Below are 13,716 nucleotides of genomic sequence, written 5' to 3'. Positions count from 1 at the left end.
TATTTATAAAATAATGTATTATATTTACTTTTGTAGTTCTTATGTGCCTATGCATAACAGAAGATAATATTGGAATCGTCTCAAATTTAATCCTGCGAGTTTTTCAAATATACGTTTTGAGTTTTTTTGTCTAGTATTGTATATATACGACGGAATATTTGCTTCTCCGTGTTCTTTGTTTTTTATTATATTTTATATTATATATATTTTCTGAGACACTGAGAATTCTTAAATCCTTTACTCGATCTACATTAAAGTTTTCATATTTATTCTCTGGGAGTTTGGACTAAACATAGACGACCACCAAAATTTGCATACACCTGATTTAACACTATTAACTTTTAATGTCTTTGCTCGACTGCACCAGATTTTTCACACTTATTTCCTGGGACACACTCAAATCTGCACACTACGCGTGACTGTCACATGAATATATCACGAGTTATGAATGTCGCGTAAGCTCATTCTGCTGAATACGGCTGAAACCAAGCTCGAAAAACATCATAATAATAAAGAAAGGAAACTTTTGAAAGTTCTTGTATAAGAATCGTGTTCTAACGTTCAACGACATGAATGTAGAGCAACGTCATTAAGGCATAAAGTAAAACTCGAAGCCTCTTTGCGTGACGGTGTTTATTTTTCCGATTTATTATCACGGTGACTGTTTTATTCAAGTAGTTGTAGACTACAACTACTTGGTGAATAAAGTTCACATTACATAGACTACAACTTGTAGTCTATGTAATGTGAACTACGAGGGTAGTCCCAGAAGTACTGTACCTGACCTAACAAAGAAGACACAAAAAATTTGGTAAAACATATCTTTATTTTTCAACATAGTCTCCTTTTAGCTCGATACACTTTTTCCAGCAATGTAGAATAGCTTCGATCCCCCGTTTATAGTGAGAATTGTAGGGCTTCTCAAAATAGCCATCAACCGCAGACTCCACCTCTTCATTGTTGGCAAATCTTTTATCACCAAACCAATTTTTTAAGTTTGGAAAGAGAAAATAATCCGAGGGGGCTAAATCTGGCGAATAAGGTGCGTGAGGAAGCAATTTGAACCTTAACTCATTGATTTTGGCCATCGCAATAACGGATGTGTGAACTGGTGCGTTGTCTTGATGAAACAACACTTTCTTTTTCGCCAAATGTGACCGTTTTTTCTTGATTTCATCACTGAAGCGCTGCAATAAATTCGCATAATATTGCCGTTGATTGTTTTTCCTGGGTGAATCCCAAAAAACTGACGCCATGACCTTGCCAGCAGATGGAACTGTTTTCGCCTTCTTTGGAGCTGATTCTCCCCTTTCAGTCCATTGTTTCGACTGTTCTTTTGTCTCAGGTGTGAAGTGATGGACCCATGTTTTATCCATGGTTATGAATCGACGCAAAAACTCGGCTTTATTGCTGCGAAACATTGCCAAAGACTCGATTGAAACATCCTCACGACGCTGTTTTTGTCCCATTGTGTGCAAACGCGGCACCCATCTTGCGCACAGCTTTCTCATGTCCAAATTTTCAGTTAAAATGCGATGTACAGCACTTTTTGAAATGCCTACCATGTCTGCTAGCTCTCGCACTTTGAGTTGACTGTCATCCAATACCATTTTGTGGATTTTTTCCACCATTTCTGGCATGGTCACCTCACTTGGTCGACCACTACGATGTTCGTCTTGGAAGCTCGTACGGCCTCGTTTAAACTCCGCCATCCAATATTTTATTGTCCCCCAGAGTAGAATCTAGCTCAGCTTTAATATTGGTTGGACTGAAACCTTTCAAATGAAAGTATTGTATCACATAATGATGACAAATTTTTTCCATGTTTACAAATTCACTGAGATTGTTCACTATTTATGGCTGCCAAAAAAATACTATACAACGTAACGTCTTCAAACTTCAAATTTAAGCTTTATAAGGTTGATACTTTCGAACACAGTCATTTTTATTTCAAACAAGTACCGCCATCTATGTCAGGTCGGGTACTTCTGGAACAACCCTCGTATATTGACATCAACAGTCTTACTCTTAAATCTTCCATTATTCTTAACTGATGCTTCCACTATTCTTATGCCAGAAAACTTAAAAGTTCCCATTTTTAGATATTTTTTAGATATTTATTATATGTGCAATAATAACATATATACAATAAGTATATTGCAATGTATTTTATTCATAAAATTGTCAAAAACTCGATTTTATAAACTACAAATTAACTTTCCTATACTATTATTTACTAGCACACCAGCCCTGGTACGCGAGTAAATTATAGTATAGAAGGGCGGGTGTTCTGGTGTCTTTTCCTAACTTACTGAATGTTTATTTACAAAGTACGAAAACTTTTAAACAGAATACGACGATTAAATACCTTTGACGTGCAAGGAGATTCGTCAACGTGTGTCTGTTTATGTACGAACCATTCTTTCTCGGAGTTTGTAGTAAAGCGACATTGATAACATTGAAATAATTTTTTAGAAAATTGCGAACTTTTATCTTTCTCGTATGTTTTAAGATGTTCCTCTCGCATGGAACTCGCTGCTGAGATTTCAGCAGAGGAGTGCATCCTACTCTGTTCCGAGATTTTAATAGTTTTTGATGTACTTACTCCTGTAATTTGCTAAACAATTGAAAAATATCGTTAATTATGCAATTCCTTTTATACCATTCTACGATGCTTTTTATTGACAACTGCCCGAAGTCCCGATACTGCCGATACCGATACTTTTTCTTGGGCATCGGATCAGATTTGGTTACATTTTTCACGGACAGATAATGTGCGTACGAAATTAGAATTTGCAGTCGAATCAGAAAATAAAATGAAATTTTATGCTATTTTCGGTTATGATGAAAAACCACTAAATGTATTATGTGAAATTTTATTTCCAGAATCTATACATGACTAGAGTTTAAATTTCTATTTATATACGTAGATAAATATTTACTTAAACATTACGCAATAGTTTTGTTTGTGAATCAACTTGGACCATCAGCGATGTCTAAAATCTGCTAAAATTTGGCACAAACATTTGTAATTTGGCACGATGGTACCGACATTTGTAAAATTTGAATACAATAAAAAACTTTCTATCTAAAGACACTGTTTATCTCTTACCCAACGATTTCCTGTGTTTGTTTATTCTGTTAAGTTACGGCAATGAAACACTTGGCTAGGTAGATGCCTTCCTGAAAGTCTTTTAAGGGTAAGTGGCTTCTATTCAGGCGTTACAGACATAGAGAAAAATCTGAAATCTCCAGCCCATCCGGACGAGGTGGGAACCCATGACCCAATTCCCAGCAATCGTTTTGCCACTGATGGGCCCGATGTCTTATGTACCCTTGTCCCAGGTATAGCAGTACCTTCAGACCCCATTAGCGGAACTGAAGATTTGGGGTGTCTTTTGTGTATTTATCTAAATTTTAGTAGTAACTGACACACTGACTTGTGATCTAGATAGCCGGCAATTTAATTTTCTAAAATAAGCGAAAAAATATTAATTGCTGCAGTTTTAATTGTTTTATTGTTAAAAAAGTTACTTTTTTGTTGAAGTTAAGAGTTAATTTATCTTTTTTATACACGGTATAGTACTACATGAGCATTAGATTATACGGTATATCGGTTTTGCTTCCTACGCTATCTTGTGTTTACTATATACCTGTATACATACAAATAACGTTAATGATAAGCGACGATACATTAAAAAAGCTCGTGTTTATTTTGTATCTTGATTAATTTTTGTTGCATGGAACTTGTGGATCCTGTCGAACATTTTCATACGGGTTGCATGTACTGTATATACGAATTTTTTACACACAGTTTCTTTGAAACGTATCAACTTCGCAAAAAAAGAGAAAGGTGTACTTTCTCAGCAGTAAAGACAAGACAGCAGACTGAACAGCGACAGCCGGCAAGATTTCCAGTCTCGATACTCGATACAGATATTGGCTTTTAATATCGATAATTATTTGGTGTCGAGACATCCCTACATAAACCCCTGCGTAACAAAACAAAAGAAATTAAAAATATCACATAACAATAATTGGACGAGAAATAATTAAAACGCTTTAAAAATCTTTAATACTGTGAAAACATTTGTAAATAAGTGTGAATCATACCAATCAACTGCATATTGTTAGAAACTATATTCAATGTTATTATAACAGAAAATACTTCACAAAGACCGTTACGAAATCAACATATTTACAATTAGAATATTCTCTATACGCAGATTTAGTACATGTTACTATAGAAAATAGTACATATTTTTAACTTCTTGTTTATTTTAAACTAGGATATTATTCTTATTTAAATATACTTTTATTTACCTGAGACGAAGATTGTTTTTCTACTGTCGAATGAATTATTCGCTTGTGTTCGTTTAATTTTTCTTGTCGTGTAAATCTTCGAAAACAATAATCACAGTGAAACGGTTTTTTCCCCGTATGACGTCTCTCGTGACGTTTTAAATCAGATAGAAATGCAAAAGGTTTCGAGCAAAAGTTGCATCGGTATTTTTCCAAATCCAGATATCACGGCAAAATCTAAGCCAAAATTATATTATAAAAACTACTGCTTTATATAAAAAATATCAAAGGCTTATATAATACCGAAAACATTAGACGAAAAGGTGGTATTATGGAACCCCTCCATTTCAAACCGATAATAAAGTCGAATTGTAGCAGATTGTGGCCGAAATGAACTAGGTGGACATCCGTATCGAGGGGAAAACCCGTTTCGCTTCGTAGTGAATCGGCAAATTTGTGTTTTTCGAAATTCGAAAGTTTTGAATGGTAAGTGAATTTAATTATTTATAAAATATAAATCGTGAAGTTGTAGGTTCGCTGGTGCACGTATTCCGTTCCAGAGACTTACGGGTACGTATTAATCTGTGTGATGTTCACGTTTTTTAACAGACATAAGTTAATTCGAGATGGCGATGCGTGAAATATGGACCCCATCGGTGCTTTTAATATGGAATCTCTATTTGCGAGCAGACATTCGTCCCGAGCGATTTGTGAAAAAGACACTAGGTAGAAAGTCAATTCTTCCCGAGAATATCGAAAAAGAGCTGCTGGAATATACAGTATATTATTGATGGAGGTCACATTTTCCATTATTTATAAAAGCATTTTTTCGATAAAATACATTGCAGTAAATGGTTTTTATTTATTTAACATTCTTTGTACTTTCCTATTTTTTTGATACATTAAAGCATTTTTTTGAAAACTTACAGTAAGATTCCCTAAGGCTACTTTCTGACTTTTTGTACGAAAGCCTTTAAAAACCATACTTATAGTTACACTAGCGAAAAATCCAATTAGGAACATTTAGTTTAATAGTTACCACTACTTTTGGCACAGAAAATGTAGGTGTGGTTACGATACCTTATTTACAATTCACTATAATGAAAATGAGGTTCCATAATACTACCTTCTCCTTTACTAATATACCTTTTCGATATACACACATTAGTACAAGAATTAGAATCAACGAAATAAAATTTTTTAATTGTTACTTCTAAATAAAGAAAATGCAATAAAAATGTCTGACAAACACGAGTAATCTGAACACTTGAAAGTGTAAATTACAATAAGAAAATGACATCAACTGGAAATTCTTGATAGTCATTTTAAATGTTATTTGTTTGTACGAATGTAGATTGAATTTCCTTCAAAAATTTCCCAATAAATACTTACTTTTTCGATAATATTCGATTTTTTCGAATGTTGTAGCAAAATATGTCTGTCTAAATTGCTTTTCCATGCAGTCGAATAATTACAATAACTACATTTATAAAGTCCTTTTTTTTCAGTGATTATTTTGGTGTCTTCTAAAATTTGCTCTATCTACCGTAGAATACTCACATTCCTCGCATTTAAATTTCTTTTCGTTTGAATGTATTAACTTGTGGTGTTTTCAAACTGGAGATCCAATTAAACTGTTTTCGACACACGTCACAAGTCAACTTTTCGCATTTCGGATTCTCCTTCAGATGTTCGAGGAACTGCACTTCGTTTGAAAAGTCATTTTGGCAAACTATGCATTTAATGCTGCCGTTTGTGTCAGTTGTAGCGACCTCCTTATAAACAAATACATTAATATAATTACATATATTATTTATATTTTTGAATATTTTTTACATATAACTGTATGAAGTGACTATTATTCATAACAGCTTAAATACAGTAGTTTTAGTCTGAAANTTTGAATGTATTAACTTGTGGTGTTTTCAAACTGGAGATCCAATTAAACTGTTTCCGACACACGTCGCAAGTCAACTTTTCGCATTTCGGATTCTCCTTCAGATGTTCGAGGAACTGAACTTCGTTTGAAAACTCATTTTTACACACCTTACATTTAATGCCGCCGTTTTTGTCATTCGAAGCGACCTCCTTATAAACAAATACATTAATATAATTACATATATTATTTATATTTTTATGTTAGAATATCCAGATCGATAGAAGTTTTTTAAGTTTAACAATTGTAAAAGTTTGTATTTTGATCATTAAAAGACACGTAATTCAAGAATACGAAAGGTCTTTTCGAGTTCAAATAATTTCAGTAATGACACTTACCATTCGCTCGAGTAGTGACAATTTCTGGTTTAAAAAAGTACGACAAATGTTGTGATTATTGTTAAAATGCAATTATTAACATTGCATTGTTAAATGAAATAATGTTCATTGTGTTAATGCAACACAACAATATAAATACTTTTCGAGAAATCGAGTCGAAAGGAAACAAATTATTAAATATTTGTATAAACAAAATATGAAGGAATCTTGTTTCAAATTTAACAAAACTTTAATTCGTTCCCAAAACTGACTTGTTCTTAAACAAAAACAAATTTCTCCATAAAAAACAATATAAAACGGATTAATCTGTTCCCGGTTCCAAAAATAGTCTTTTTGTTTTGCCTTTTTAACTGTATATCATGTATAAAAATGCCTACAAATGCAATATAACATAATATTAACTACACCTATACTATCTGTATCAAAATACAGTATATATTAAGTAATGAACTATAAGAAAATTTCACAAATTAAATCTACATTTTTATTGTTTTTTCTTTTGTAAAACAAATATAAACACGCAATTAAACTAAATTTATTAAAATTAGTACACATTTAATCATGTATTAAAATATGTACTACATTAAAAACATCATAACACAATAAATTTTACAATTATCATAATTTATTGGCATAAGACAACTCGGAATATTAGCTGTTTGTACGTTTTTACCTGTAATACGTGCAAAATAAAACTCATTTCGCATTAATTAAATATGCTAATCGCTTCGTTATGTAATTCTTTGGCACTCGTTTTAATTATTTTGATTTTCCTGTTTAAATACAGAAGAAGAGCGTTACTCATAGTATGTAAATTCGTCACTAAAAATAATTCATAAATATTTGAGGAAAATCTGAATGCAGCGTAAACGGATTATGAATGTCTCTACATCGCGAATTGGGCCTAAACAGAGTACGTAAACAAATCGGAAGCACACTGCAGCGTTCGATGGTACGAAACGTCTATGAACGTCCGTAGTGTGTGCCCTGTTTTCTTTTCGAATCGTATATGACTTATCGAATGCAGCAAAAATATAAAATACCCAATAATACGGCATATTCAGGTGACAAATTAATGAATTTCTGCTGTTATTCAATACGAAGCTTTGTAATAATTTTTCTCTGTTAAAACATAATTTATTCCAATACAGAAGAGTGTGCAATGTTGCAATATGATTTAATTTGCTTCGAGACAAAAAATATTTTATTTTATCGCTACATTTTCATTCGTACCATACAAAAACTATTTCTGCAAATTCGTTAAGCGAAAAACCTTTAACGTAATCGAAATTGTACTTGTCAGGTAGATTCAACACTTGAAATGCAGGAAAATAGCGAAAAACAACAGAGGTAACGAATGGAAATTCTGCTTTGAACGCTTCCGGTATTGCGAAACATGCGAATGCGAAACATTTCTTTTGCACTATTTTCGGTTTCAAACGTTTCAGTCTTTCTAACTTTTCTTTGACCCTATAACAATCCCGTTCGATACATAAAGAAACTGCCCGAACTCTCTCACCATAGAAAGCAATCCCCTTATCTTCTTTACGAGCTCGTATGCACAAGTTCCATCGTCAAGGGAATCGATCCGATAATCGTTAAGTACAGTGACTTCAGTTTCTCTTCTGGTATGTTCAGTAGCTTCGAAACGTACGGCATTTTTCCTGCATCAATTGTAAAGCGTTCTTTGAATGTAAATGAAAAATGACGAATATTGAAGCCCGCAACTGATGGAAACATTGCAATATCTATTTCGATTTCGTCTTCTGTTGGTGAGTGAACATTAAGTGGTAGTTGGACGTTTTCATCTATAATTGAATAAATGGTTAGACACGAATACTAGTCGTCATAAAAGCGATAGTTGTGAAAAATTCAAGTACTTACTGTCCTTATTTTTATGGAAGAAGACATCGAATAGTTCATCTTCTGTCGGTATAGTTAAGTGTCTGGGATAATATGGATTCGCCCAATGGCAAACGATACATGGTTCCATACAAAACCATCAGTACTGAAAGTTATCACTATATCCGACGAAAGAACGTAGGCCTACATTTTCAGAATTGTTTGCTAAGGTGTTCAGTGTCGAAATTGGTATTTTCTGTTTAAAAATGACAAATTAATTAGACAAAGTTCTTTCCGTTCATATATTTTATCACATCAAAAATATATTTATTGTTCAAATTGCCGAATAGTTAAAATAGAAAAAAGACAATAAATACAGTAATTTTAACGCGTATTTCTTTGTTAATATTAAACTATTTATTTTGTTTGTTTGTGAGTTATGGATCCTCATTGAAGCCAGGTTAAGCCTATGAATTTTTTTCGGAATAAAGTGATTTTTATTGGTGTGAAATTCACATAGAATAATCAATTGTTAGCATTGTTAAAAAGTTACGGTTATCGAGGTCATGTAACGATGTCTGATGTGTTGGTAAGAATGGTGGATAATTATTTAACCGATTTTAAAAATAAAGCTTCAGACTACAAATTTAATACGTGGTATTCTAATTTAACAATTGATTGGGGCGTGCAAACGTACTTAAATTTTGTGAAACAGTTTAAAATAGTTTTAGCGGCATATGCCTTGTAATATGTTAAAATATATAACTTTTCCGAAAATAGAAAATCGTGAATTTTATAATCTATAACAAACTTTTGATGAAAATTTACCACTGGAGTTAATTACACGCAACATTATTTACTATATCGAGTGGTGAATGGATTTATGTACAAATAAACACTTTAAATTTCAGTCTAAATCGCCTATGCATGTTTGAATACCTTATTAAATATGTTTGCACTATTCAACGCTCATTATATACATTCTCACGCAAGATATGTAAAATGATCGCTACTCTAATAACGCCAGAATGAAATCCCACAGTTTGCGAAAGACTATAGGCCTATCAGCCTGCTCCCAATCATGGGCAAGGTTTTAGATAGGCTAGTTATTACCAGGATCCTATCCTACCATCAACATGGCTTTACTCCTGGGAAGTCCACCACTACGGCTCTCACCAAGATCACAGAGTACATCACCCAGGCCAAAGCTGAAAGGAAGCACACGCTGTTAGTCTCGATCGACTTCCGTGGAGCCTTCGACAACCTCTGGTGGCCCACAATCCTGCAACAGCTCCAGGTTCACCACTGTCCTCGAAACTTATTCCATCTGATCAAAAGCTTTATCAACGACAGGAAGGCTGGCCTTTTTGTGAACAACATTAGTCACTGCCATCATGTCACCAAGGGCTGTCCACAGGGGTCAATCTCCGGTCCGGGCCTATGGACTATCGTCCACAGCGATCTGCTATCTAATATTAATAATGATAATGACAACAACCATCTTATCCAAGGCTATGCTGATGACACAGTTATTCTTGTCTCTGACAAGAACTCTGGCAATTTACACATCCTCAGTAATAATCTCCTAACAAAGGTCTTCAGCTGGAGCGACAAAAACAAGCTCCCCATCAATTATTCGAAGTGCTGCTATATAATTTTTTCTAAAAACACTCGGCTACAGAGAAGCCCACGCATTGAAATCAATGGTGTCAAAATCTCCCGTGTCAAGGAATTTATATACCTAGGTGTTAAACTCGAGCAACAACTACAATGGTCCAGCCACATTGACATGGTGGTCTCGAAAGCAACTAAGGCATCAAATGCCCTTTTCTCCATCGCTAAGAATACCTGGGGCATTGGGTACAAAGCAGCCAAATACATTTATCTAGGAGCAATTGAACCTATTTTGCTCTATGCGGCTCCGATCTGGGCGGAGGCTGCACAGAAGGTTCACATTTAAAGGAAGCTTTCTAAGGCCCAGCGCATTGCAGCTCTTAGGATCTGCAGGGCTTACCGGACGGCCCCGACCTCTGCCCTTCTGGTCATTGCTGGTCTGCTTCCTGTCCACATGAAAGCCAAAATGGCAGCCAGGATCTGGAACATTAACAACTTAGGCACCAGCAACTACCTCTGCAACACCAATAAGAATAATACTATGCTTTCTGATCTCCCTGAGCAAGTAAAGGAAGATATCAAATCCTACGGTATTGAGGTGAAGGATGCTAACTCTAATATGACGGTAGGCTACCCTACCATCAGTAGTTACACCCTTCCTCATGATGATACCTGTGACATCTCCATCTACACCGATGGGTCCAAGGACAACGAGAATGTGGGGGCAGCGTTTGTTCTTATTAACCATCAAAACGGCGACACTCATAAGTCTGCCTTCAAATTAGGTCCTCATTGTTCCGTCCCCCAAGCGGAAATACTTGCTATTACTAAGGCAATTGACTACGTTTTCACTGATTGGTTCCCCCGTAACAAAACCATCATCGTTTATACCGATAGCATCACTGCCATCCACTACATTACTGGCCTCCGACACAGAGGCTATAACGTTCTTCGAATCCACCGTCATCTTGCCTCTAATACGCACAACCACAATGTACATTTTAAATGGGTACGTGGACACTCAGGTGTAGCAGGCAACGAAGCCGCCGACAGCCTCGCTAAATCCGCCGCAGCCTCCTCCCTCCCGTCTAGCTACGACAAGATCCCACCTTCTAAAATTAAGTACTGGAACTTCCAGCTTGCAATCCACCAATGGCAACAGGAATGGGATAGCAGCATCACCGGCAGGACAACTTTCAACTTCATCCCTAACATCACCCAGCGCCTTCAGTGGAGACACTTCTCTCCTTCTTTCGCTATGACCCAGTTGCTTACTGGTCATGGTAACTTCAAAGCATACTTAAAAAGGTTTCATATTCTAGAAGACAACATCTGTCAGTGTGATGGCACTTCCATCCAGGACAGCAGTCACTTCCTCTTTGACTGTACGCTGTTCAACCAGAACTGTGACATTCTTATTGGCAGTGTACTCTATGCTGGCTTCAACTGGCCCTGTCCTTTTAACGTCTTCCTTGAAAACAAGGACATTTATTATAAGCTAGCAGACTTTCTCTCAGCGACGGCAGCACTGAATCCAGCGAGCAGTCTACACATCGCAAACAACAGTGTTCGAAATCCTGATTGAGTGGACTTCTCTTCAAAAGTGTTTCTTCATTGTACCCAGGAACTGTTACCTTGTGATTTTCACTTCCTTTGTGGCTTTCTGTATCATAGTGTTATGCTACTGATCGCTACGCTACATGCTACTGTTTTATCTGTTTTACTGCTTTGCTTGTTCTCCCCACCGCTTGTCAGGCAGTTGTCCTCATTATTTGTCTGTTTTTTTTTTACTCTGGTTTATTTGTAAATAAATGTGAAGCGTGCGCTGTGGGATCCCACCTCTTCCTCCCTCTTCCTACCCCCACTTTCATCCCCTATCCTTTGCATTTCTCCCTCTTCCTTCATTTCTTTTCCCCTCCTGGTCATACCTATGAGTGATACCAGGAGTTCCCCACTTTTCATAAATAAAATAAAATAAAATCGGCCCAACCCACTGCACTTAGTACCCAAACCGAACGGGGACTGTCGTCCCACCGGGGATTACCGGGCCCTTAATAGAATAACGGTGCCAGACAGGTACCCACTGCCTCATCTACAAGATTTTGCTCAGAATTTATACGGGAAGACTATATTTTCCAAAATAGACCTTACGCGAGCATATCATCAGATCCCGGCCACCCCGAAGACGTACCCAAGACTGCAATTACAACACCCTTCGGCCTTTATGAATTTTTATACATGCCGTTTGGATTGTCCAATGCGGCACAAACTTTCCAGAGGTTTATGCACGAAGTCTTACATGGATTAGATTTTGTTTTTGTCTACATAGACGACATCCTGTTGGCAAGTAAGACAAAGGAGGAACATTACGTGCATCTGGAAAAAGTACTCGGACGTTTATCAGAATATGGTATCCGAATAAACCCAGATAAATGCATACTCGGTACAAATGAATTACCTTTCCTAGGTTATTTAGTCAACGCCAGTGGAATCAAACCTCTCCCCCAGAAAGTAGAAGCCGTCATAAAGATCGAGCGACCCAAAACAGTAAAGCAGCTCCGTAGGTTTATAGGCATGTTGAACTACTACCGCCGTAATATTCCACACACTGCACAGGCTCAAGCCCTGCTTTGTGACTATTTGAAAGGCACAAAACAATCCGACAATGCAGAAATTTCATGGACAGACGAAGCAAAAAAGGCATTCGAGGAATCCAAAACTCGATTAGCAAACGCAGCTCTACTAGCTCATCCAGCCCCGGACGCACATTTAGCGTTGCAGGTTGACGCATCAGAGTTCGCCCTAGGCGCCGCGCTGCATCAGGTCACTAAAGCCGGCACAGAGCCGGTAGGTTTTTTTTCGCGCAAACTTACAGATACGGAGAAGAAATATTCGGCATACGATCGCGAACTGTTAGCCGCTTACTCGGCAATTAAGCATTTTCGTTTTATGGTGGAAGCTAGACCTTTTACGTTATATACAGATCACAAGCCATTGACCTTCGCTTTTCTCCAGAAAAGTGAAAAATGCTCCCCCAGACAATTACGTCAATTAGACTATATAGGCCAGTTCACCACTGACATTCGATACATAAAAGGAACTGATAATATTCCGGCCGATACACTTTCCAGAGTCGAATCTATCGTTTGCCCTTCTCCCATAAATTACAAATTAATTGCTGATGCACAAAAGACCGACCCAAACCTCCAATCACTTTTGGGAAATAGTTCGACCAGTCTACAGCTTAAAAAACTAATATTACCAGAAAATCAAGTAGAACTGTACTGTGATGTGTCCACCGGTAAGATTCGCCCTTTTATTCCCGAGACGCAGAGGCAATCAGTTTTCCATGCCATGCATGACCTTTCGCACCCAGGCAGTAAAGCCACGGTGAAGCTAATAACCGATCGGTTTGTATGGCCGGGCATGGAGGCTGACTGTCGCAAGTGGACAACTACGTGCATTCCTTGCCAACGCGTCAAAATTACTAGACATACTAAAAGTCCGATTACAAGCATCCCCGTGGAAAACAAACGTTTCTATCACATCCACATCGACCTTATTGGTCCGCTCCCTCCTTCCGGAAATCATTGCTATTGTCTCACTATGATCGACAGGTATACTCGTTGGGTTGAAGCAGAACCACTGCAGGATATAGAGGCCGACACTGTGGCTAAAGCCTTA

General features: G+C 36.7%; 2 protein-coding genes across 2 annotated transcripts; one reads left to right on the top strand and one right to left on the bottom strand.

Moving 5' to 3' along the window:
* Positions 1-824: 824 nt before the first annotated feature.
* Positions 825-1,712, bottom strand: LOC111622244 (histone-lysine N-methyltransferase SETMAR-like). Its single transcript, XM_023364597.1, has one exon. It carries the CDS (start codon positions 1,710-1,712, stop codon positions 825-827), a length of 888 nt encoding a protein of 295 aa, XP_023220365.1.
* An 8,786-nt stretch (positions 1,713-10,498) lies between these two features.
* LOC111622243 lies at positions 10,499-11,617 on the top strand. The gene has a single exon (XM_023364595.1). The coding sequence runs from the start codon at positions 10,499-10,501 to the stop codon at positions 11,615-11,617; it is 1,119 nt and encodes a 372-aa protein (XP_023220363.1).
* The last annotated feature ends 2,099 nt before the right edge of the window (positions 11,618-13,716 follow it).

This window comes from Centruroides sculpturatus, unplaced genomic scaffold (assembly GCF_000671375.1).
Source record: "Centruroides sculpturatus isolate CEXI.00-Female unplaced genomic scaffold, Cexi_2.0 scaffold219, whole genome shotgun sequence".
Lineage (NCBI taxonomy): Eukaryota > Metazoa > Arthropoda > Arachnida > Scorpiones > Buthidae > Centruroides > Centruroides sculpturatus.
Note: the sequence above shows the minus strand (reverse complement) of the source record. Positions and strands in the feature narration are given on the sequence as shown.

What these genes read in the sequence shown, in the direction of transcription:
- LOC111622244 (XM_023364597.1), bottom strand. Translation starts at nt 1,712, where the DNA reads ATGGCGGAGTTTAAACGAGGCCGTACGAGCTTCCAAGACGAACATCGT.
- LOC111622243 (XM_023364595.1), top strand. Translation starts at nt 10,499, where the DNA reads ATGGCAGCCAGGATCTGGAACATTAACAACTTAGGCACCAGCAACTAC.